Raw genomic sequence first — 27933 nt, forward strand, 5'->3', positions numbered from 1 at the left:
TATTAAAAATATGTATCGAGTTATACGTCGTTTCCAGCCATGTTGAAATTGCACAAATTGCGATTTCATTGGCTGAATCATTCGAGTTATCGATGGCGTTGACGGCTTTCGATTGACGTGTAACCGCGGTGAATTCAAATTTCACATAGTCGTTGAGAAGGCCTTTGCTTTTCCATCTCCCCAACGGGAAACCAATTTCGGCTTTTTGCCATACATAAATTTCCCTACCCTTCTCGCCCTGCTCGCCCAAATCGTCCTTTATTCCAATGAAATCAGAAAGAAGGATTGCGAGAAGAGCCATTTTTTGCCAAGCAAAACATTGTAATCGCGCATTGAAATTATATTACGACCGTATATCGAGATAAAAATCTGACAAAAGTGAAACGATGTATTATCCAATTAAACAATTACACATTTCAAGTAACAAAGTAGGTGAAAGAATGAAAGAAGAATTAAGAATATTAAATTATTAGTTTCGTTTTTCTTTTGCGCGATAAAATTTAAAATATATAATTTAAAATATAATTTTTGAAGATACAAAAAAAAAGCATAAGATGAATTTTTTATCATCGCCATTTTAAAATTGCCAAGGAAATAAAAATTTATTCCCAGTTTGAGAAAAAAAATATATACTTTCTATCTTTTTTCTTTTTTATTTAATATTTTATATGCAAAGATACTGCGATTTTATCATATTTTCACGATTGTTCGATCATGGGTATGGGAAATAGGTCAGACGTATAATTAATAAACTGATCTCTGTTGCAATTTAATTACAATATTCATATTTCAAGCATTTCAATTCGATCACAATGGATACAATCATCGTGTTTTTCTTTGTTTTGGTATTTCCTTTGATAAATCGAAATTTCCGTCCTTCTTCGCGCGAATTAATATCGTCGCGTGACACAATAAGATAAACGGGACAACCGTTTCAAAATACACGTGACGAAGCATTCGAGTTTAAATGTTTTGAAGCGGTTAGTTTACACTCCCTGTCCCGAAGCTGTTCCGAAAGCTCAACTCTCTACAGTGGAGATTCTTCGCAAATACAGGCTGAAGAGTCTTGTGCAAATCGGACGACAGGATTACGAATTGAAATACGCGGGTCACTGATCTCTATGACGAAACCGGATCACAATATTCTCTTGGGGTAAATAGAGAAGCTGCATGTTATAGCGAATATGAGAATCTTTTACGATTGATCGTATACCGTGAATAAACGAGATTACACAAGCTTTAAACGAATTACAGTTAGTCCTCTGTTAATTGAAATGAATTGTAATTGATCGTTATTCTATAATTACTTCTAATTTGTATAATTACGTATGATACGATTGAAAATATTTTTTGTCGATTGTTACTGCGAAAGTGAACGAGGCACTACTATGCACGATATATTGCGCTTGCGCAAAGCCGATCTCCGTCAATACTCGGCTCTTTTCGGTAATTTTCGCCGCGTGTCATACCATATACTGTGAAGTGCAAATAAAGAAAAGTATAGGAACAAGTTCTTGTATCTGAGAATCTGTATTTTCAAATTATTGAAATCAGTAAAGTCCATTCTGTAAATAATTACAAACTTTAAAGAACTTTTAATTACAAACGTTTAAGAAAGAAGTTTTGCGTGAAATTCGAAAAGAGTAAATTACGTAGCGGTATTTTGATAAGATCGAATACAATCGCGACGTTCTCGTGCGCAATTTATTGCTAATACGAGCCACGAAGTGCCGTCATCGTGACGGATTAACGAGGCGTTATGGCGCGCCGTTGAAAATGCAAAAAGCTTTAATTTCAATGACTATAGGGTTAGTGTGGCGCACCGGCTGAATAATTACAAGGTAGGAGAAGGAGTGGCCGGATCATCGTGATAACAATACTCGAACCTCGGCGTTACACCGTGCTATTGTAATTACCTCTCGTGCCTCAAGTGCAACGTGCTATTTTCGTGAAAATACCAGGGCCTTGGCTGCGCTCTATGCACGATACACTGATATATTCCTTCAGCAACCCCTACCCTTTTTTTTTCACCGACCCACGCTAACTGTGCTCTGCCGAGGAACTTCCATTAGTTGAATAATTGCCCGGGGAAAAAAACCGGCACAATGTGCGAACCTCTATATTTTTCAATCATTACCGAAGACACGAATAATCATTTCGCAGTCGTTAATTCATTCAGATCTGTCGCATTCGACTTCTTCCTCTTAAGTCTAACTTGTGCTTATTTGTGGTAAAATAAAAATATTGACTGTCGTTCGCTCAAAGAAATGTTCAAAGCGTGGACTGATTTTTTTAAACATTTTTTTAAACACCCATAAAGACGAATTCGAATCTGGTGTTTGATGTACCATCACTGCCAAACGAGTCGTTATTATTTTACAATAAGTCGGAAACGACTTTGCTGGCAATTTATGGGCGAAAGCCTGCACACGATAGGATAAGAAATCGATTCGCTGCACAGTGGCTCGTTTCATCTGTAAATACTTAGACCGTCAATTTCGTGACGTGACCTGCGAGTGGAACGTCAGCCAGAGGCGTGGATAAATTATTCTGGCACGTGAAAAGAGAGTGGGGGGATCAATAATGAAGCGTGCATCTCGAAGCAGAAGGTTGAAGGCGTCGCAAAGCGATTTCCATTGCGGTTGAAAATCGTGACTGGCGTTCGAAAGGACAATAACGTCGGACTCGGTCCACGAGGACGTTCACCCGATGTATACAGCTCATCTCATCAGAGTATTCCAAATCTTATCTTATCTTATTATAAATATGTATATATATTACGTGAACTCAATTTTTGAAAAATTTCAAAATATTTCCAGATGAAATCGTATATTCAAAACTCGAAATATTCTACATATAAAATGACGAAATATTCAAATATTGGATAATCCTGTGTATTAATTTGAGAAGAAGAAATTAAGACAAATTAAGAGATTATTAGACAAATTTAAAGAAATATTAGAGACAAGTCCAATCCTTGAATTTCAGGAATGAAGAGGATTAAAGAAAGAAAAGACAAATTATATTAATGTTTTAAATTATTACTCAACTTTATTTATGTTAATTATTATTGCGCTGCAACACATTTATTTTTACAATTATTACAACTTTATTACAATTTTACAATTACAAATTTTTTTCTACAAAATAGCATTCGAATATTTTCCTATACTATTATACACTATACTATAGACAAAGTAAATATAATAATAAATATGGAGAGAAACGTGCGAGCGACAATGTATCATTGATGCCATACATTTCGATCAAAATATTTTTGTTACTTTGTTACGATACACACACACGCGCGCGCGCAGTCATAACATTAGGGATAAGCGTAGAAGCGTGCGAACGACGCGTGCATTATTGGTGGCGCGTTTCGAACCATCTAATCCATTCGCTCCTACGGCCGTTCCAGGATCTCTGCTTCCCATACGTTACGCGCCATATCCTCACCCGAATCACGTGCCCGCTCTTCCATCATCGACACGAGCATTCCTCGATAATAATCTTCCGTCCACGCCATTAACGATAGAAATTGATTGCGTATGCGGATGCGCTGGCCGATAGGTTTCGCGTATCTCCAGGACGCAGTCACGGAAATCGGACCACGGCTTTGATCATCGGCCGAACAATGAGACAGGATTCCCTTCGTCCATTAATGACCTCTATCGCTGGAAACATGAAACGAAGGATATTATAAAAATTGGAGAGCGTGTTAATTATTAGTAGAAGAATATTAGTATTTTTTTTTTTTTGGAAAATTAATGCATCGAATTTAATTCGTTTCCTTTTTATAATAAGAATTTGAAATAAAAGGAGATTAGAAAATTTTGTTTTGTCAAAAATTGAAAAAGTATTCTCAGTTTTTGTGTAAGTAAAATTGATACATCTGAAATTTTTATTACTAAGGATTTATCAAATGCTTTTCAAGGAATGATGTTATAAAGGAAAAATGAAAAAAAAAAAAAAATGAAACGAGCGATCTTAATTTGGAATCGTTGAATCGCTTAATGAAAGAGTTTATCTTTGAACGTAAGCGTAAAAAAAAAATTCTTAATAAGGCTCGGTTAAGACAACGTTATGGTTCATCGTGGCGAGTCGAGACTGACTCCCTCTCTCAAGAAAAGTTTGGGCGAACAGGTTTATTACAGATTGGCGAAATTGCTGCCACTTCGCGAGGAGCAAAGGTAATTGGAGGGAAAAAGTTTCGGTTGGAAATTTTCGGTTAAGCCGAGAGACGCGAACGGTGAAGGTTTATAAATCCCAACCCTTTTATCGTCGGACTCGACTCGGCACGTGTACTTTCCAATGAGTTATACCTTTAAATTAAAATTAATCTATCGAATCTTTAATTAAGAATGTTTAATTAAAATGAGACAGGATTCCCTTCGTCCATCATCAATGTCAGGAAAAATTGGTGAAAAAAATAAATCGATAAATATAGAGACAAAATGTAAATGAAATTGGTTAATTGGATACCAATAAATTATAAAAAGTATCAATAGATTGTTGGTTCACACTTTACATGTGAAAATAAGTAAATAACAATGTGGAATCTTATCTCTTACGTTTTCATTCTTGAGAACGAAATCGAAATTACATAGTCTCTGTAATGTAATCAATTAATCTTCTAATTAATTTCAAACTTAAAACTTTCTCCGGTCTAAAATTCGAAGATCTGAAAACACCTTTTGAAATAATCTTGGGATAAATACTCAAGCGTGAACATTTAATATAAAATATCGACGCAACTTGACCGTTTTGTCATTAACGGAGATAAGATAAGATAACGTTCGATGTATACACGCGTTCTCGACGAAGCATGTTAAGCGTGTTACCAAGTTCCCCTTCCCACTCACCCATAAGAGAGGGAGAACTTCCAAGCGTTCAACAACCGTTCAACAAGAGCCATTCCCTCGCAAAAGACCACGATAATGTCACGAGACGCTCCCCTCCAAATACTCGGAGTCAACTTCTCGAAAAGTCGTTCTCGAAATATTCGTTCCTCTAATAAGATCGGGGCCACAACAACTTTCCAGGTCCATTGTGCGGTTTAGAGGGATCGGTTTTATTCGTCACGCAAATACACGGTTAGTGCAAGGTTGAGGACGAGAAGGCGATTAAAGGTTTAAAAGTTTATTATCGTTTCGAATTTCGAATCTTCTTGCAAGTTGAACCGTAATCGTAAACGTAACTTCGCCCGTTACAGTGTTCAGTAGGGAAGACGTTACCTGTCTAATATCGATGTAAACATAACTACATCTTTATTAAGTGTTTTAAAATTACAACGAATTTATTTTCGTTGATTTAATTTTGAAAACAGGTATCTGTTGTCAAAGAAATAGGCATAATTATATCGAATCTTTATTAAGTGTTTTAAAATTACAGCAAATTTACTTTCTTTGATTTAGTTTTGAAAACAGGTGTCGACACAGTAAAATTTTATTTTTAATCTTCGTTCCGAATAATCTTTCGAGGAGATGTGTGTTAATTTTTTTTTCTTTTTTTGAATTAAAATTTTGAAGAATTGATCACTACGCAGAATCTTTTAATAAAAAAAAAAAAAAAAGAGGAAAAAAAAAGCCGAAGCACCGATAATATTTTACTTCACTTGACAATCACTGCTTTGAAAGTACTGTAACGATGCCTCTTCGTGTTGCAGTGTCCCTGAAGAGATTAAGTTTCAATATACAATCAATCTTCTTCTCTTATAGCAACTATTTTGAAAACACAATTTCGATGGAAACAGGGAACAAAAATTGCGACAATTCTTCTGTAATACAATATTTTTGTAACGTGGTTTCCCCGTATTCTATACCACCATGACTCGATATATTTATCGTTCGACAATTTTTTTACAACGTTGAATGTTTCCAATATAAATATTTTTGTTGACACATTTCTCACATATTTTTTTCATACTGATTTGTATCAATTCTAAATGTTTCGTTATTAATCGAGATATTGGTAATTTCCAAATTATTTTTACATAGATTTTAAAATTATTATTCTTAATTAAGATAAGAAATAAGACACAAATATTTCATTATTAATTCCATTTTGAAAATTACAAAATTATTATTCTTAATTAATTTACTTATACGAATACATTATAACGCATTAACCGTATATAATAAAGTTAATTCAATTAAATTTCTCATTATATATATATTATTTCTAGATGTCTTTTCTATTCCATCTTACATTTTCACTATTTCCTCTAGCAGAGGAAAGTGAATAAGTAGGGTTATCGATAAAAGCAAGAACGTAATGTGCATATCCGTGACAATCTTTGAAAATTAATTGCAAAGTTTCAATAATTATTATCAATTACGACAAATAAATCAAACTCTCATATTTCTACCTTATATTTTCACCATCTCCTTTATTAAATAACAAATATCAATTATCTTCTTATTACAAAAAAATCAAATTCTCAATACTTCTCCTTGACAATATCTCCTTTATCTCCTATATATATATATATATTTCTAAATGTCATGGAGCTTCAATAATTAATATCAAATATTACGATAAATAAATCAAACTCTCACATTTCTACCTTATATTTTCACCATCTCTTCTACTAAATAATTAGATAAAAATAAATAAATAGAACAACGTCAATTATCAACGAATTCTCATTACTCAATACTCCTTCTCGAATAATATCTTCGTAAAAAAATTAGAAAGGATATACGCGTGAACATGGCGACAATTTCGGCGAAGGATCGAATCGAATCGGATCAATCGATCGATAGAAAAATATCCGTTCACCTTGAAAATACGCTCGAACGAGCGCATTCGTCGGCGGTTACAGCGTCGTTGAAGCTGGCTCGTAAATACGTTCTCACCACGGATTAATCACAGCCGAACGATAAATTTTCGAACGAGAGAAATCGCGCAACGCCCGTCCGCGGGTACAATTCAGATGGAGGGGAGGGGAGGGGAGGGAGAGGTCCGGTTAAAAGGCTCGCGGTTATTTTCGACAACCGCGATCGACTAACAACCTCGATCGTTATTCCCAACCGCGATGACGGAACCAGTTTTATCGTCCGCGATAATCCTGGAAAATAACGTTCCCCGGATGGAACGACATTCCCTGGCAAACCTTTCTCTCTCTCTCTCTCTCTCTCTCTCTCTCTCTCTCTCTCTCTCTCTCTCTCTTTCTCTCTCTCTCTTGCTCGCTCGCTCGCTCGCTCTTTGCAACGGCGAGTTACATTACTTTCGACAAATTCTCAATATGACAACCTTTATTTCAGTTAAACCGACTGGAAAGAGATTGGCTATCGGCCAAATCGTTCGCCACCGTATTGAACTTACGAAACTTTATGTATCCTTATCCTTAATATCCTCTTCAATCTCTATTCTCCTTCTCTCGTTCTTTTCGAATTTTTCTTCCTTTTTGTCTTTTCGCTCGGGAAGAGTTTAGTTGTTTGTTCGTTAATTCATAATTTTAATTATAATTATAATCAGTCTGTAAGTAAACTTTACAATTGGAATAGTTTTACGATTTTGTTGTAAATCTTATATTATATGAAGTATTAATATATTTATATATTAAGATATATTTGGATTGTAGAGATTGAAAAGGAAAATAATTTAAAAGTTGATGTAGAAAAATATCAAGATCAAGGATTATGATAGGATATCGATTGTTCGAATGATCGAATTAATTGTTTGTTTATTATTTCGAAAGTTTAATAATTTTAATGTAATTATTCGTATGATTGGTATACTTTTACGATTTGTTGTATAAATTCTATATCATGCAAAGTGTTAATATATTTGGTAACATATATTTAGATTCTAGAGATTAAAAAGAAATAGCTCAAAAATTGATATAGAAAAATATCGGTATCGTAATCAAGGATTACGATAGATCGTTCAAATGATCGAATTAATTCGGAGAATCGAATCGATTCGATTTTTCAAGTATGTATTTTAAAAGAAATGCATTATAAAAATTAAATTATTTATAATATTTATTTATTATAATATTTATTTATTTATAATATTTATTATTTATTATAATATTTATTTATTTATTATATTTATTTATTTGTAATATTTATTTATTTATTTATAATATTTATTATTTATATATATTACATCTGGATAATGATATCTTCGAATACAAATATTCATAAACAAAATATCACTATTTAAATTTTTACTTATATCATCATTGAAGAATTAATAATGATTAATTCTTTATCTTGTTCGAATAACCAAATTGATTAATTAATTAACATCATCGAGATTATTAAATTATACATACAATTTAAATTTATAATATATAATACACAATCAAACGATCTATGTTCTATTTATTAAATTATTATTCAATTTAGGCGAAGACGGAACACATATACATTAGCATCCGATATATCATTTCGAGCAGATCCCTCGATTTTCTCACGAGTCACGATTCGAATTCTTGAACGAGATTGATCGGCGACCGAGCGCGAAGGGTTAAACTCGTGCCCCCACTCTCTTTTATCTTACCCTCTCTTCCGAGTCGAAACTACTCGAATCCAGTGGCAATGATGGAAGGATTATCGAAACCGGATTAACCGATGCTTTCCCAGGAATTGCTTGCCCGCTAGACGGTGTCGCAATAATCGGGTCTGTTGCAACCCCTTTCCTCGATTCGATCAAACGAAATCTTCCTGGTGGTTTAAGTTGTTCATCTCGTTGAGACCAATTTTCGGATTTCAGTCTCCTTTCGCTTCCCTGCGCATGCGTAGTAGATTCTTTTCAGAAGAGATTCGTCTTAGTCCGAGCCATTTTCATGTCGATTTCGTTTTCGCGTAAAATATTCGCTTCTCGTTTGCGTGTGGAATTCGAAATGTTGCGTTAGTTAAATTTTACGCGTAGAAGATTCGATAAATCGAAAGAAATATAGGGAAGAAACGTATACAAGAAATGTATGCAAAGAAAGTTTGAATCATGTATAGTATATTCATGTAATAATCTGATATTAAAAATGAATATGGAAAAATAATAATTATAATTCTTAATATAAGTATTAATCTAGAATCAATCTTCGAAAAGTTTCTCACTAAAAATTACAATTAAATGAAATTAAAAAAAAAAAAAAATTTGATATACAGATACGTTCAATTTGTTCTCAATTTAAATGTTTATTTAGATCCGATTAATCTATAAAACTGATCCAATAATTTTTATTGTCATACCTTTAAAAATTGGCAATACCAATATTAACATAGCTGTTCATTCAGATGAATTGATTCTGTTAAAAAAAAAAAAAAAAAATTCTCTCTGTCCGTTCTTCCCTGCAACGCCACTAGCGAAGATAAATAGAGACTTAAAGTATCCAGCTGAAAGAGGATTACGAGCGTCCAAGTTCGGGACATTAGGAAACACGGGATAATTCGTTTAAATTTCTCCTTTGATTCCGCGCGGCACTTTTCAAACTCGTCGCAATTCCACGGTCGGAGTGAGATATTTGGTCGAAGTGCCTGTGAGAGGATTATCGAAACAGGATTAAGCAATGCTTCTGTAGGAATCAGTCCTGGTTACTGTAACCGATATGCTCGGCTGGCCCTCAATCGTTAAAAGCTTTTCTCGTTTTCACTCCTCCCCCCTCCACCGATCCTTTTCAAACCGCGCAAATGAACACGATGAAAATTTACAAACTTTCCCCGCCGTCGGTAATCACTTTAATCCGCGAAAATTCAACTTTAACTGTTCCGCCTCATTCGTTCTTTTCATTTATACTTGTGCGCGATCGGTAACGTAGACATCCTGCAAAGTTTCGCTTTAAGACGTACCTAGTTTCTTTATTTTATTACGTTCAATGGATATTACGAAACTGATATTTTATCATTATTTGTACAGAGAATGAATATTTCACTGTTTGATTGATATTGTAACGTATATAATTCTTGGTAGTAAGGCAAGTATACATTAATTTTCGTGTTTATTTTTGCGTAAGGATTCTCAACTTTTCAAAGGTGTTCCATCAATATTCTGCACAAAGAATAATACAGTAACGATAAGATATATAATAAAATCTGCCGTTTTATCCTTACAATCGATTCATAGATACACTATTTTCCATACGTTTCCATTTTTCTAACAAAATAATACGCGAACGAATCTATCTATATAATAAATTTGATGATTCTTCGATTTTAATCCATTTCTCTTCTATAACATTTCATTTTCTAATTTTAACGAAACGAATTCGAAAGGAACGAAATAAAAGAGAGGGGAAAAAAAAGAAGAGCGTTGGATAGGTTTTAAATCCGTTGGAATCAAATTGATTAGATCGCCGGGATTTCGGTGTATCAACGTCGAATGGAATTCTATTCTTGGCGGAGCGTCGATTTACCGCTATCCTCTACCACTTTGTTAGCCTTTTTTTTCCCGTTTGCGAACCGCGGTGATTCAATTGCGGCCAAAGTCGCGGTCGAGGTTTAGGTATCAGGATGCCTCCTCGATTTATTTCCTGTCATGGCACGAAGGCCAAGTAAAGATCAATTAGAGATAGAGATCGACGGGCTCTCGGCTAAGATATTAATTCACTGAATTAGACCGACCTTACGAGTTTCCTGGTTAACTGGATCATCGGGCTAAACGCTATCCCCCCCCCCCCCCCCCCCTCCCCTCCCCCTTCTCCTTCCCTGCGATATTTCTACCTAGCTATATTCGCATCGCGATACCCGTGTTAGATTAGATTTATGACCTATTTGCGCCATTACGTGATAGTAGAAAGTACTGTTCGTTGAAGGATCTGATTGGTTAATTCGGTCGCATATACTAATCTAAAACCTCGATTCATTAGCGTAATAGGCGTACCAAGACAATTTTAACTTTTTTTTATTTCTCGTTAATTATACAATTAACGATTAAGTTTAATTTTGTTGTAATTTATTCGAGTAGTTAAGATAATAATTGTACATATATAAATAAATTAGACTATAAAGAATTTCATAAATGAATATAATTTTTAATCATTTTGAATATTCAAATTGTAGTTTTTCTACTATTATGTAGGTTTTTTTTTTATTATATAATTAAGATAATAATTATACATACACAAATAAATTAGACATATAAAGAACTTCATAAATGAAAATAATTTTTACCATTTTGAATATTTAAATTGTAGTTCTTCTATTATTATGTAGTGTTTTTCTTATTTTTTTTATACAATTAAAATAATAATTGTATACGAATAAGCTAGACATATTATAAAAAACTTCATAAATGAAAATAATTTTTACCATTTTGAATATAAATTATAGTTCTTCTATTATTATTATGTAATGTGTCAGGAATGTCAATAAAGCGTTTGAAATAGGAATAGGCGAGACTCCTTTCCATCGGTGACCAGTAAAATGTATGAAATAATAATCGCGAACGATCTGGATTAGCCCAGAATATTCAACGAAGAGTTTATTTTTCGAAGATGCGGTTCACGACGGGGCAAGTAAAATAGTGAATCAATCAAGTCCCCGTTGAACTTTCAGCCTAATTTATCGAGTTTTGCCTACTCTTCCTCCTCCTTCTCCCCCCACCCCTTGTTATGCGAGCGTCGTTGAATTTCCTTTGGAGGGTGGCTACTAAAGAGCGAGGGATCGATTATCCCTCGAGGAGAGTGAATTCTCTAGAGGTGGTGCCGGTAGTAGCTCGTAAAATGTCTTCTATACAAATACTTGCCCCCCTTGTTCCTTCACCTCCACTCGAAGTTCCCGGAGGAGAAGCAATATGCCGTTGAAGGGGCACCAACGCCGCTTAAGGCTTCTCAAGGAGTGGAGGTGGAAGATCTCTAGTTGCGCTCGAATGGCCATCGACCGGGAAAGTGAGAAATCTCTCGTCCCTTGAGACTCTTGGAAATTTTTTTTTTTTTTTTTTTTTTTTGATATCGAGAGAGTGAGAATTTACAAAAAAAAAAAAATTTAACAAGAAACGCATTCTTATTTCTCTTGTTAATAATTCGTAAGGATTCGTCGAGGATCAGGTAAGATTGGGATATCTGTGAATTGCTGTTTGAGAGAGAGAGAGAGAGAGAGAGAGAGAGAGATTTTACGTCATGTGGGTGCCAGCACTTGGTGGTCGTGGGCGAGGTTTCAGCGGGCGATGCCGAGGACAAAGCTCACGGGAAGCGAAATTAGAGGCCATTATACGTTGTCCACACGCCTGTCCATGAATAATGCTACGAGAAACTGGCCTGGGAACGGCGAAATTAGTGGAATGAAAATTTCAGACTATTATATTCAGCCTATTGCTTGTGGTTGACCAGTGCCGAGAATAAAACTAAGCACTGCAAATTAGCAGAGTGGAGGCACAAAACTTTGGATCTATAATTGCTATAATTGCTCGTGTTTAAGAGTAAGGATTCTGAAATTAAGATTAATTTCAGACTTCAATATCAATTCAATATCATGAGCAATGCTGACGACTGGTTGTCTAAAGACAATGCTGCTAAAAGTAAAACTACTGCAGAATAGAAGATTCGAGCAATTAGTCATAGGTAATGAAGAGGGGAAAACGGATAACAAGATTAACAAAAGAATGAAGATTCGTGAGTTTAGATCCTCCTTGCATTGCTTTGTTGTTCACTTAGAGAGTGCTGAGGAATGGAGGTTTCAAATCTCAGGCCCTGTTATTGAATACACTACATTGGATAATTACCTAAAGGAGTAAACTTGCCTTGTGTCTACTATTACCTAACCTCTTATTATTGTCTCGAGCGCCATCTCTCTGTTCAAATACGAGAACCGAGCACACCGCTTCGCTTTTCAATTTTTCCCAGAAAAACGAATATAATTTCACTTTCGTTTTGAATCTTATAAGACAAGATTCTCATGTGTTCCCGAAAGAAGAAACCAATTTACTCGAGCGGTAAGCTGACGTCGTACGAAGCAATTTGCCTCTCTCCGCCACCTAGAGAAGCAACTTCGTTTACAGGAGGACGTATTTGTCCAAGAATGCGCAGGACCTGGCTCTTAAGGGAACATGGTCGAAAATTGAAGGTGGAACACCGGGTTGGTCAGCAAATCATGACTTGCCAAAGAGAATTCGAGAAACTCGAGGAATCCCTGTTGCCTTTCCCTCCCACCTCTTTCTCCTCTCTCGGCCGACGGAGGGCGAATGGATAAACCTGTTATTCCTCCCAAAATGCCACGGGGAATAACAAGACCGCACCGACAACATGATTACTATTGTCAATGTTTGCTCCATCCCCTCCGACCAAATTTCGAGGATCCTCCGACGCGGAACTCAAACAATCGTTCCGTTCGGTGAAATCTGAATTTTACTACATCCGATAGCTTCGAGTTTGCTTTAACTCGAACATCACGATGCAATTATAAACCGGATTCGAAGATAATTCTTATTTTACTTTGAAATTACATTCTGATTTATTATTATTATTATTATTATTTTTTTTTTTTGTGNTGTGTTTCGTAAAAGAAGTTTCACGAGCGCGGGATGTAATTTTCACACGCATTTTTGTTTTTATCATGATATTTGTCATATATATATATTAATTCAAAACGACAATTTATATCTAAACCTCGATACATCATCATAGAATCCAAAGAATCATAATGTATTGATATAAACAATTTTTTTCATTTCTCGTAATATGCGTAAGCTAATTAGGATTTGTAACGATAGTTTTAATTTATAAATATAATTTTGTTAATTCGAGGAGTTAATATAATAATTGTATATATAAAATATTTCCTAACGTAACTTCATAAATGAAAATAATTTTTACGATTTTGAATGTTCAAATTATAGCTCTTCTGTTGCTATGTAGCGTGTCAAGAATGTCAACAAAGCGTGTGAAGTGGGGATAAATGGTTCTAGCGAAGGACTTCTCTTGCCCCTGTGTCGTCCTGCGAGCTTCTTTCCAACAGCGACAGCACGTGGAGTTTATGTACGAAAATGTTTGAAAACAAATCATAAAGATCGTATTACATTTATGATTTGTATATATAGTTTGAAGGGGCACTTTTTAAAGTAAAATAAAAGAGAAGTGAAACAGAATATAGATATATAGTATTATATGATTCGTTTTTAATAATATTCAAAATGCTTCTTTTAATTTAATATTAATTGTGAAATATTCTTTATCACAAGTATTCGCTAAAATTGTCGATGCTCACGAATTATAAATAACAAAGAGCTCTGTCACAAACACCATTCAATAAAAAAAAAAACAGTGTTATCGATATTGGAAAAAAAATAATTCACGTTTAATTGGTATGTAATAGTTGGTCCAAAATATCCTCTATGATGAAACGTTTATTTTAATTCTCTTCGTTCGAACTGGATTAACGATTTAAGAGTTTGAATTTTTAGGTAAATATTTGATTGGCTTATAGCTTATAAATTAAATGTAACGAATTTTGTTTCGTTCCACTTCGATAAGTGGAACGACAGTTTTATGAAACATCCGTAAATCGTTATGTTGTATCGTGGATATTGCGGCGCATTCAACAGTCGAAGGACAGAGGAAATGAAGGTCTTCGAGTTGGCAGCACAGATTCTAAAGTTGGCCAGCAAACTGAGGAAATCCGGAACCCGAGCTTGTCAGATAATCCGAACTCGATATCGAACGCTTAAGACATCGTGCTTCTTCTCGTGTGACAACCATACGATGATTGAGCAATACGTGGCTTCAAAGAATCTTTATTTTTTTTTTAATATTATTTTTAATAGAAATATGATATAGTTCTTTAATCTAATTTAAATTTCTTCTTCCAAAATTATTTTTGTATAATAGAAACGTTTTATAGAGAAACATATATCATTGTAAATTATTTGAAATTTATGAATTTATAAAATGAAAAAGATTATTTTTTTATTAGTTTGCGATATTTCTCATAAAAATTTATCGAGAAATTTATAAATTCAGATTTTGAAAGTTTAATATTTTTCGTGTATTATTATATATATATTATATATTTCGTTATATGATTTTTTTTGTTCTAGAATATGCTTCAAAATATTTAGAATACTGCAAAAATAATAATTATTAAGAGAAATATCTACGATTTAAGATACAAAAAAAAAAAAAAAGAAAAAGGAAACAAAAATATATTTACAATAAACTTTTCCCAACATTTCCATTATTTCACATTATGAATTTCAAATAAATAGTATTTCTTTACAAAACTTCTTAAACAAACCCTGACTTTAAATATTACGACGAAAAATAGCAAAAATGAGATATTTCGACGATGGACACGCTCATTCTTCAGAAGCTTCTTACGTTAGAAATGAAGTAGAAATTGGTCGGTTTAAGATTCTCGAAGCTGAATTGCTCATTCTCCGGAAATTTATTTAATTTCGTATCGCGGTAACACATTTGCAGAACAACGTTTGGAGACGTTCGATCAAAACGGTTCAATAAACGATCCACCCACGAACGAGTGGACGCATTCCAAAGTAGCCCCGGCCTTTCGTTGATTGTACGCGACGCGAATTCTTCTCCTCGTAAGGAGAGTAAAGTTCCCTTGCACCGATCGATCCAATCGGTATTCCCTCGGTCGAGTCTTCCCTTCGAGATATATATCGCATCCAGAGATCCTCGAGAACGTTATTGGATTTTATCCCGACCGACCTTCCCCCTCCCTGCGTCTAACAATAAGATTGAATTCGACCGCGACAGAAGAGAGAAAGTCAAAGGCCTCGATCGAAACTATCTTTTTCGTCGTTAATTGGTAAAAATTGTTTAATTTGGATTTTAATGTATAGTCAAAATCAATCTTTGAAGTTTCGAATCAACCTTTTATCAAGTTTTCGAAATATTTAAATTTTAATGCTTTATTATGTCACATTATAAAAAATATTTCCAGTTGAAAATGGAAAATAAAGAAGAACTGAAAATTCTTCAAAGTAAATTCAAATTTTCTTAGAATCAGTACTGTATGAGTACTTTTACTTCGAATGAAATATTTTATGATAAAAAAGGACGAAAAATGGATAGAAATTTAGAAAATATGGCAGTGCACGATGATGACAACGAAAAAATCTTTTTTTACTTTTCACAAGATAAATATATAAAAAAATTTGTTTGAATTTCTCGGTCGAATCTCTTAAGTGATTTAAGAATCTGGAAAGTTAATTCGTTCGGCCAAAAGTTATCCAAAATTTAAATTAATGGAATTTTTTCATTTTAATTAAGAATCCACCGATTTTTAACTGAATTCTAGCTTTAAAATAAAAACGGATATCGGATCGAATAGCTGCACACTATATCCAACAAATCGAGAAATATTGCGCGGAAAAAAACAATAATTTCCATGCGATTTATAAATGTACGTTTAGACATGAAGCGAAATAATGAATATAAAATCTTTCACCGTGGTTGATGCATGACCATTCGAGAGTTTTCTCTTTCTCTCTTCCTCTCGCGTGTCCCATTTCTTTTAGTTTAATCCAGTTCTCTGTATCTATATACGCTTTTAACGTATATTCTTTGATCACAATTTCAATGAATTTATCGCGCAATTTTTACCAGAAAAAATTAGACTCTTGTATAATTAAAAACCAATCATCTATCATGTTTCATTTCTCGAAATACGAAAGTGTTTTGAATCTATTGATTGCAGAGCCGGTCACAGAGATCGCCGGAGGGCCGGATCTGTTCATCAACAAGGACAGTACGATAAACCTGACGTGCCTGGTCAGATACGCTCCCGAGCCACCGTCCACGATCGTTTGGAGCCACGATCACGAAGTAAGCTGAATATTTTTAAGCAAGATCTCCGAATCGTTTTCAAATTTCCTATTTGCGTATATCTTTTAACCTTTTGCACTCGAATGCACGTTCCTCTCAGGTACCACTTGGATTCGAACAGCGATAATATTTATTTTATAATTCATTTTCTTTCAGAATATCGTCTTTGTGAATAGATTCTTAACCTCTTACGAAACATAGAACAATATAACGTCGAATAAGTGGATTTTCTTATCTCAAATTAGATTGTGGTCGAGGATCGGACTACATTGGTCTGAGTTTCACAGTTCAATATTATTTTCAAACTTTTTGTAAGCGTGGAACGTGGCGATGATTAGTCTCGAGCGAGGATGAGTTTGAAGAAATTGACGATAGAGAGAGCGAGAGAGCAGTGACGAAGATAGAGACGAAACAAGAGGTATAAAGAAAAGGCAAAAAATAAAAATAACAGACGGTGAATGTTACGTATAATAGGAGTTAAGAAGGATTATAAAGTTTCCTTTCGACGAAATAAGTCGAAATAAGGTGAAAGACATTATAAAATATCGCGCAAAACAACGATACAGACTTTAATATTCGACAAATTTATTTTCTTTATATGTAATAAAGATACGTAAAATATCGAAATATAAAAGTTTTATACGGAAATACGGAAAATCGTCTCGAGTTTGTCCGTTGTTCGAAAAAAGCCTCGAGGGCAAAGAGTTATTTCTATCCATCTCTTAGACTTTTAATCGAAATTAAAAGTGTCCAACTTGCAAATTTGCTATTCCCAAAGCTTTTGTCAAAGTGAAATAATCTCCTCTGTTTCCTCTTCAGATTTTTAATCGAATTTTTATCGCCGCTCTCGGAGTCTTTTTTTTCTCTCTTAAACTTTCTATTTCGAAACAAAATTACTCGAGTTTCGAGATTCATTTTATTAAAATTGATCAGGAAAGAATAAGAGCAGAGTAATAATAATAATAATCACTACTTTCTAATAATCGATATTTTCGCTCTTCTTTCCTTTTAAAAAGAATCACTGGTACACGGATTATACGTATGTATGCATGTACATACACACGTGGCTATCCATTGTTATCCTATGATATCGATTACCGGTGTGCACCAGTCGAAAGCGTTCCTACGAACCGAGTTATTTATGAAGTCGGCTAACAAGCTCGCGATTGTTCCTGGACAACGATGCGTTGGAGGGCAGGCGCGTAAATAAAGATAGCTGGAACGTAAATTATTCACGACTCGGATAAATCTGGTATTGATTGAGGGCCGAGGATGGCCCTTCGTCAACCATGATGATTTATCATCTATCGGAGGAAAACCCTATTGTAACCAAACCCCCTTCTTTTTGTCTTCGTTTATTACGAACAATTGAAGAAATGACACGGATGGAACATATCGTGAACGAGTTATTTTTTTTTTTTTCTTATTTTACGTCTTTTTCGACTTGTATTTCGTTCCTATTTTAATTCGTCGAGATTCGTTCGTCGAAAACGAAGAGAGACAGCGGTGGATTGGGCGAGTGGTTATCTCGATCAATTAAGACGAGGTATTGCAAGTAAATCTTTTTTTTTTTTTTTTTTTTTTTTTATATATAGACGATATTATATATTTTATATATAGTTCGATAAGTTAGAAAGAGAAGCCAAAATTTCCAGATCGCAAGTGTTATGATATATAATTTTATCATCGTGAGGCGACACGAAACTCGTCAATACATTTTTTTCAAAATTCAGAATTTTTAATTATTCGACAAATTATAAATGATCCAACTAAAACTCCATGCAACATTACGCGTGATAGTAAAATGTTCTATTTAAAAATACTCAGAACGTCAAACCAATAGCTCTAACTAATAAAGAACCATTTATTTATTATTGTGACATTGTTGCATGCGAACAACAAACAAATTTCAAAATGTATCAGATGAAAACAATGTACTCGTCAAAAAAAAAAATTTCAAAAGTTACAAAATCTGATTGTTCTCTAACATTTAAAAAAATTCAAAACTCTTGATCAAACCAATAACAGATCATTTATCTAATATAAAATTAGTGAATGAAAAAAAAGAAAATATTGATTTACTTAGAAAATTGACGTCTAACTATTCTCCTTACTCTTATCTTGGTCAAACCAATAATAACATTTATCTATAATAGCGTGACGAACAAATAAATCTCAAGGTTGAATTAAATTCATAAAAAAAAAAAAAAAAGAAATCATCTACATAATAAAAATGAAGAATAAAATAAAACGTCCATTTAGTTGCATTGTTATCAACCGCGCCCGTTTACTTAAAAATACGAAAGGGAATGGTAGCGGTAAGGTTGAAGAGTACGGGAACGTGTTTTAAAGGCATTTGTTCCATTGGAATGGATCTCGCCACTCGGAGAAGACACTTGTTCTCCCCCTCGTCTGGAGTGGCTCTATTCGGTTGCAGCCACGAGGTAATGCTAGGCGCGCTCTGTCTGTCTTCTTTTCTGTTTCGCAGGCGATTAACTTCGACTCACCGAGGGGCGGGATCAGCTTGGTCACGGAGAAGGGACCCGTGACTTCCAGCCGTTTGCTAATCCAGAAAGCGATCGACAGAGACGCCGGTCTGTACACATGCTCGCCAAGCAATACCCACTCGAGCAGTGTGCACGTCCATATCGTCAATGGTAAATGAAAAAAAAACAAATTTCAATTCTCTAATCTTTCTCTCTTCTTCGAAAATTAAATGGGTAACTAGTAGTTTTAGTTTTAGAAGATAGATCCATCTTATTTTGACTGTCTCGTTTCATCTAATGTAAATTTAAAATACTTACAAGTCAATAAATAAATATATATTAATACTTTATATATCTTTATTTTTGAGCAGAAAAATTCTTATCCAGTTTTCGTGGATATGATTCTTTTCTTTACGTACGAAATGATTAACAACATCGAATAACTATTATCGATAAAAACTTTCGTATGTTTAAGCGATCAATCGAAATGTCACTGCGACAATATATCAACAGATGTTATAAATTATTATTTGTCACGATTAAACTACATTTCGATATCATTCTTTAATGATCCCTTCACAATTTTTAAAAATAATCCAAGATCGTTCATCCAAATCGAACAAATTTCACGAGAATGCTTAAATGCTTCGTCTTCCTTATAGAAAAGCCAGCTGAAAATGGTTTTGCATCGCATTGACCCAAATAGACGACCGCTTTAAAATTAAATATCGGCGTGTTTTGGTTCACGGAAAGGAGCGACGTTATTACAATAACGCGGGCATTATCTTGATTCGTTTTGTTGCCGAGGTGTGGCGCTTGAAACACGGCACAAACGAGTTTTCGTAAACCGGCGTAATCAAAATGAAATCTTCGGTCGCGTACAAGTTGGTCCCCTTTCGCGCGACATCCCGAACAAACTTCGGGCGGAAGAGTTTGCCGCGAGTAAACGCGCCGCGTTCCAAACAATTTCGCAAGTTTCAGAAATTTCATTTACGCATCGCTCGAACGTATTAGAGGACGACGCTCGCCCGTACAATTAAGTTTAATTGCTTGAAACATAACGATGCCGATGTCGAACGATTGTTTCCAACTTTTTAAAACGCCGATTTCTTCTACCAATTTAAACAGTTTTTCCGCGGCAAAATTAAATTTGTTTCTCTCAGAATTTACGTAGCAAATTATTCGATTTTCTGTCACGTTATTTTTTTTTCGATTTAAGAAACTGTTTCGATAATTTTTCATTTGTTCGGAGAACAGTGATTTATATCGATTTTTTTGTTCAATGAGCATGAACATATGAAAAATATTTATATAAAATAACGAAAAATGATTGTTATTTAACTCTAATTTAACCTATATTTCCTTATTCATCGAATATAATTTAAGAGAAAAAAAGTGTCAAGAAACGAGATTCATTCTGATCTCTCCTCTCGACAGTCTCGCTACTAACGTTATCTTATCGGTGTAATTCGTTACAATGCAATGGAAAGGAAAAATAGTGTTTTTTACATCACATCGTAAATTTCCGTTTGTTGCAGAGCATCCAGCAGCGATGCATCACGGAAGTGGCGACAGAATGGCTGCGACCCTACTTACCCTCATCCTACTTCTTTTCATGATCATTTAGCCAGCGTTCGGTTTTCATGGATAGTGATTTTAACCGCGCATTTCTGAATCCGCTCATCCGCTCTGAAATTGAATCAATTTCTCTCGATTATTCTATCTACGCTCACGTATATTATATTTAATTTAAAAAAAGAGAAAAAGAATTTTTTATCCTTTTTTCACCTAGAAAAAATACAATTTGATCTTGAAAGTCAGAATAGATTATATGACTTAAAATAAAAATATGAGATTAAATTTTTCAAATAAAAAATAATACGTCAAAGAGTTAAGATTCAAACAATCGATGAACTTTTAAATTTGATTTCCTTCTGAAAATCAATTTTTTAAACGAAAAAAATATATTCTACATTTCTTGCTTATTTTCATAATTAGAATAATCTTTCATCCAGAGAATTGATTAATTTCACTTTTGAAAAATGTTCAAACTCGATTTACTCGAAAACCGCGAAAGCCTTCGAATCGAATTTCCTTATTCTTCATTATCGCCTTAAATAGCTATAAAAAATCCCCCCCCCCCTTTCATAGATCCCATCTCTCACAGAATCGCCATGACCATCCAGTGTACATACATGCACACGTGTGTAATTTCACGATCGTATCGTGAAGTAACGACGGAACGACTGGTATCGACACTGGATTTAATTAAATAAAAACACGTTGGAAACACGTTCGTCCTGTTGTGGTAACAACAAACTCGCTTCTTTCCACGTCATCGAAAAGTTTCGCCCATTTTATACGTTTTATCTCGAAGAGGATAAGCGTCGAAGCGACTTGCCTCCCCGGCCAAACTTGTTACATTTCTGTTCCTGTCACCGGGAAATAGAATCAACGCCACCCAGAACGATGTAGAACGAGCGTAGAATCTTCCGCGTCCCTTGCGGCTGTCTAATGGATTTACGAGAGAGGGAACGAAATCCACGATGTGAACGTGGAATATTAATTTCACGGTGTGATTCCGAAGAATTGGAATTAATTTAGAACACGTTGCATATCAGATAGATTTGCAAGAATTTTCCTATTCATTAATGATTAGGGAGAGGGGGGAAAAAAGAGGAAGAAGAAACGTAATTAATAGAAATGAAAATTAAGACGAAAGGACGTTGGAATGTAAATATATGCGTATATATAGGTACGTATATATTTTTGCCTTACTTCGAAGAACTTATAATTTTTTTACATCATTCTAGTCTCATCCGTTTGCTTTATTAAAAGCGGAACGTACGCGCTTGAATTTTGTGCGACGAACATTCACCAAGCACGATTGATTTCAATTTTCATCGTCGATACGTACAATCGTTATGATTTTCTGCTTTACCGGCAGAGAGATTAGCACGAGAAAAAGATGTAGGTTACGTCTTGGCTTGCAACAACTGCGGAATTATTTTCTTCGCAACGAGCAAATTTATCGATACGCGGAGTTTGTTATTGGTGTTTCGAGTACGCAGATTTGTTCACGGATGTATAGTGCGATAAATATTACGAAGGAAACAGTGGATCGCGTCGATTGCGCTCGCGTCGAGAGTTTTATGTTGTTTCGAAAATAAAAGAAGGTTATGTCGTCAGCGTTAAGGATCGAGTGCAACGATGCGTTGTGCACGAGTTTAAGGAAGAAATGTGTTACGGTGGATTAAGGAAAGAAACGGCGGAACAGTTTATCCGAAAGCTCGGTGGGGCTATTCGTACTGATTACCACTTAATTCTCTCCTGTTTTTACGGAACCCTCTAAACCATTGTGATTACAGCCTATTTCCGACCGGAGGGAAGTTACTGCCACTTTCCACGGATACTTTTGCGCTGTCGACCGGGTAAAAGCATGGTTATAGAGCGAATAAAGTGAAATATTCTGTCTAACCGAAGAAACGAAGTTTAATTGTACGTTTGCGTTGGCGGGGAACTAGGTAACGCTTTTAAAGAAAAACCAACGAATAATTTTCACTAACTCTTTGGTAAATCACGTCAAGTTTCTTTTTCGTAAATATCTTTTATTTATCAAGAAAATTTTATGGTGAAAAGTAAATAATAAAAAATCGTGGAGGAAGAGAGATGTAATGTGATTGAATCAGTCATATTTAATAAAGTTACTTTGATAATTTATTGTTCGAAATATAATAATAATAATAAAAAGTGTCGAACAGCCGAGATTATACGATAGATAAATGTTATTCGAGCGTTTTAATAAATAATTATTTGAAATTTTTCATTTTTTCAACGGATTAATGCGATTCAACTCTGCCTGATTCTTTAGTTTTGTTCGTAATTCATAGTTTAGCGATCCGCTGTTGCTTAATTGTGTTTCGCAAATTTTAAAAGTAATTATTCAAATTACTATATCTTGTATAATATTAAAATAGTAATCTTTCGTCAACAATATTGTATTACCTAGTTCTTCACTACGAGAAATAAAATTTAAATTTTGTTATATTATAATTTTATTTTTTGTTTTATTAATCTGTTTAAGAATGTATATTTTTCTTTGAGAGAATGTAAATATATCGTATTGTAACCACCGTTACGTTCGTTCCATGAACAAGAAACGCATTTGTTTTATCCAAGGGACCATGATTGTTGAAGAAAGGTAAAAGAAAAGAAATACGGTCTAATTGTTCTCATCAACAGATACGTAAATAAATATATATTTAATTTTTCGAAATAAGCGAATTGGAAGAAAGGATACGTTTGTATCTTTTGTCGGCAAACTCGTTCGCATGAGATGAATATTTCGTCTGAATCACGGCACACGAAACTGCATTTCACGTTACTCGCATATTGTAATAACACCATAGCTGTAAGCATTTTTACGAAAGAGTGACGAGAGTATATCTTGAATATGTATAAACGTATAATAATCATAAAAAAAAAGTACACGATACTTGTAGTTTTGAAAATTACAGAAACTAGCCAATTATTATTATAACTTCGTTTAAAAAAAATTTTTTACAAATGTACATAAAGTTAAGGATCTTGAACTTTATTATATCGTTGTAGCAATTTATTAAATTAAGGATGAAATTTGACTCGATGTTCAATGTTTATTTCCGCAATTTCTCCCATTAATGAAAATAATACGTATGACTTGAAATTTCAGCGTTTGAACGATAACGTCGTCGAGATAATATTTTTCATCAATTTTATTTCAATTAATCCTAACTTCTTGCGAAATATTTTTCAAAAATATTTCTAGCTGTAAAAATTATAGATTACCAAAAATTGGTATACACATTTAATCAAGATAAGTATGAATAATATCTTTTTTCCAGAGAATGGCAAATTTTCTAAAGTCGAAGGATTTGAGAAGAAGAACAAAAAAAATTTGACGAAGCTTCGATAAATAAAAGTACCTAGATTGGATTGAAAGTTAAAGCGTATCTTGAAAGTTCTCTAATACGAGACATTAATTAATTATTCGAACCGTCTTACTGGCGTGTTATCAATTATTCATATTTTCATCCAAAATTGAATTAATATTTGAACAGCTACTAACGTATTTTTAATATTAATATTAATAATGAATTATCCAAATATACTGCTTGGAATTGTCTTCTTTTAATTACTTTATATTTTCACTCAAAATAAAATTGTAAAGAATTGAAAATGTTCAAAAAATTATGAAAATCCACATTTTCATAAAATATATCAAAATTTACGATTCGTATCTTTCGAGATTATACAGAATGATTCTTTCGTTAATAAATTTAAAGATTGTTACCAAATATTTTATTCAAATTGGATACGAATCATCAAACATTTATTGGCTGAAACTCATTTTTTCTACTGTTATTTTTCAAAGAAATGAATTACTTAAAATTTTTAATCGATATTTACGTATATAAAGAAAACAAATTAAAATAGCAAATTATGAAAGCAAATCACGACATCTCAATTACGTAAAAATTAGATTAAAAATATCTTATAGGTATCGTTCCAAGACAATTCTAATCAAAATTCTTATTTTTCAAAGACATCAATACTTATATGAAAATTCCTTGAAATTCCTATTCTTGCAAGATTCTAAATTCCTTCTACAAACAGATAAAAAAATTAAAAGCGTTCGAGAAAAAAGAAAAATGATGAAGTATCACATTGACATCTCGGTTGTTCCACGACAATTCCAATCAAAATCTTTATTTTTCGAAGAGATCAACGCAACCACTCGTACATCCATAAAATTTCTCAATTATTCCTGAATCGATTTCCAAATCGTTTACATTACACAAACAGCGGGTAGCGAATTAAGGGACTTCGCTTAATTAAAGAGGCACTCGAGCAAAGGGAAAAAGAGAGAGAAGGAGGAAGAGGAGGAGGAAGAAAAACAAAAAAAATGGTGAAAAGGGGAAAATTATCGAGAGAATTTTTTTCTTTCTTTCCCCCCCTCCCTCCTTCTCCTCTTCACAAAACCGTTTGCCTATATTCGGCCGCGAAACAGCCCTTTCATTCCCCGGCCCCTTTCTTTCCTTCGTTTTAGTAAGTAACCAACCGTCCACGTCACATTTTCAAGGAGCCCCGGTTTTAATTAATCCACCGAGCGGGCCCACGCTAATTACCCCTCCGCAACGAGAGACTTTTTCGCGCGTTCTCTCCCGCTTTGTAACATCAACCGGTCACCCTCTTCAATCTTCCGTTAGATTTCACCTGCCGTAGGCGTGTCCACCGCCCCTCCTTCTCCCCCGCCGCCCGCTCGCCTCTTCCCTCGCGCGCGCGCCCCCAATTTCTCCGTTTCCGCTCCGCTCCCCTCTCCCTCACTCCTCCTTCTCCTCCACCCCTCTCCTGCTAAGTATACACCATTTTTTGTTCATTCGCGGTTTAATGACGCGAGAAAATTCAACCGCTCGGCTGAAATTCGACCGCTCCTTGATATCCCGATCCTTCTTTAATTACCGCTCTTCTTTCTTCTTTCTTTCCCCGTCGGGGAAGAGGAAAGAAATTGGAGGAAGAAAAAGATCCGCTCGCTCTGTTCGAGATGGAAGGCTTCGAAGCTTCGAGAATAGAGTCCGGTGTCTTTCTTTTTTTTTCTTTTTCTTTCCTTTCTGGAAAGAAGAGTGGTTTCGCGTTTGTGTATATTTTGGACCGATTGTTTCAATTGCAAATGAAGAGGATTTTTTCCCCAAATTATTTATATTATATATTTCAATTTTTGCAAATAAAATTGATATCGACAGAGAAATATACGTAGTAAATATCCATATCAATTTGTTAATATTTCTCAAAAATATTCAAATATTCGGGATAATGATTATATTGGATTTTGAAATTTTAGAATAAATCAATTGCAACTTATAAATTCTACTTAACTATATATTTTGATTAGCATGTTTTCACGTTTCGTATTCACGTTGTCCTTTTATCTCCTTTGTGTAATAAATTCTTTTTTTGAATCTGTTTAATTGTTATGCGAGAAATTCCTGTACGAGATTAGTTTTTGGAGAAAATTCTATCGATTCAAAAATTCACGCGTAGAAACGAGAATTTTGAAAATAAGCCTCGAGATAGACCAAAGATCCGTATTAAACAAAGATAAATTAAAGGCAAAAGTGGAAGCGGAGTCTCCAATCACAATTTTCACATACTCAAGTGCAAATGAGTGAAGCGAAGAAATTGGAAGAGGAGGGTCAAAAGTTGGAACGTTTCGAAGCTTATATAAAGCTCGAAACGATAAAAACCAATTTTTTAATGAAATTAAAAGTCGTGGCCACTCGGTTGTGAGAAAAAAAAATAAAATATTTTGACAAGCTGTAATTTCTTCTTATCAAAACCATCGAATTTTATAAAAATGGAATACGTCAATTGTAGAATCTCGTTAAAGCCAATAGCTCGTATTCTCGATCGAACGAAGATTATAGTTTCGAAGATGTATCGTTTTTCTTCTGACCGATCGAAAATTTCACGCGACACGATCTAATAAACACGAACAATCCAGACGAAGAGGGGAATTGAAATTTTCAAGAATCAAAAAAAATCAATTTTGAATTTGAATCCGCCTCTTAAATGAACCTTGCCTCGAAAAAAAAAAAAATCTATGATATTCCGTATCGAAACTCGAGCCGAATTCAATATCGAATATTTTTTTTTTTTTCTTTCGTATCAAGGGGGAGAAGTCGTACGTGAACCCCGTTTTAATTAATCCCACGGATCGAAAGAGATAACAGGTTACACCGGGAGAAGGGAAAGGATACAATTTTTAATTACTCCGTTCGCGCGAGAGAGTATAGAGAATTTTGGGAGATTAATCACGGGGGCCGCCACACAGTTTAATATTCCACCTGGCCTGCCACGGTATTCGTATTTTAATAAACGAATATCTTACGTTCTCGACGGTTTCAAGATTTTCGCCTCCCCACTCCCTCTCCCCCTCCCTTATCTACTCCCCCTCGAGTTAATGAATTTCAATTAAAAAGTTGGCCGAACTCTCGCAGCAACAAATAAAGCTACACAACCGAGAAAGAAGAAGTTCTAATTGGAAGGCGGACAAATTGCGCGGCCCCGCATAATTATTTTCCGCGACAGATTCTTCCGTTTCAAACAGGAGCGGGAGGAGAGAACCGTGCACCTCTTGTTCCCGATTAATTATCTCGTGGAAGCGACGAGTTTTCGTGACGATCGGTCCGTAATCGGGATAAACGAAACGAAACATCGTTATCCGGGCTATACAAACGGGTCTATTCCAAGCAAGAATCGAAGATCACCTGCCCCTTGTTTGTCGAACATTTAATTTGATCGGTGTGATATCAAGAATATCTCGATAATTTGTACGACGCGTTGCAACTTCGATGGATCTCGCATGAGAATCGTTAATCGAGTCACTTTGCCTCGATGCCAATGAACAGTATTATTTGATTTATTAAATATTCCACCAGACATAGAGAGATATTTCGATCCAATGTCAATTCTACGATTAATTAATTTAAAATTACAATTTACACAAACGTTACAATTTACAATCCTATCCAACCCCATCGATATCCATTGATCACCATTCACATGATTCTCGACACTGTAAACTGCTCTACAATTGCAAACAATAGTGCGATTCGCAACAAGACAGAGAGAACGAGAGCGAGAGAGAGCGAGAGCGAGAGCGAGCGAGAGCGAGCGAGA

The 27933-nt window shown here is 34.5% G+C and overlaps 1 protein-coding gene across 3 annotated transcripts in view; it reads left to right on the forward strand.

Annotated features, from left to right (window-relative positions):
* The window catches only part of LOC122718676 (zwei Ig domain protein zig-8-like), an 87694-nt gene extending 63839 nt beyond the window's left edge, over positions 1-23855 (forward strand). For all 3 annotated transcript variants that reach the window (XM_043943913.1, XM_043943911.1, XM_043943914.1), the window contains 3 exons: positions 16602-16729; positions 19218-19386; positions 20754-23855. In XM_043943913.1, the coding sequence (XP_043799848.1) occupies positions 16602-16729; positions 19218-19386; positions 20754-20842 (386 nt within the window). In that variant the 3' untranslated portion in view covers positions 20843-23855. The remainder of the gene's footprint in view (positions 1-16601; positions 16730-19217; positions 19387-20753) is intronic.
* The last annotated feature ends 4078 nt before the right edge of the window (positions 23856-27933 follow it).

This window comes from Apis laboriosa, unplaced genomic scaffold, assembly GCF_014066325.1.
Source record: "Apis laboriosa isolate Shangri-la unplaced genomic scaffold, ASM1406632v1 scaffold68_cov148, whole genome shotgun sequence".
Lineage (NCBI taxonomy): Eukaryota > Metazoa > Arthropoda > Insecta > Hymenoptera > Apidae > Apis > Apis laboriosa.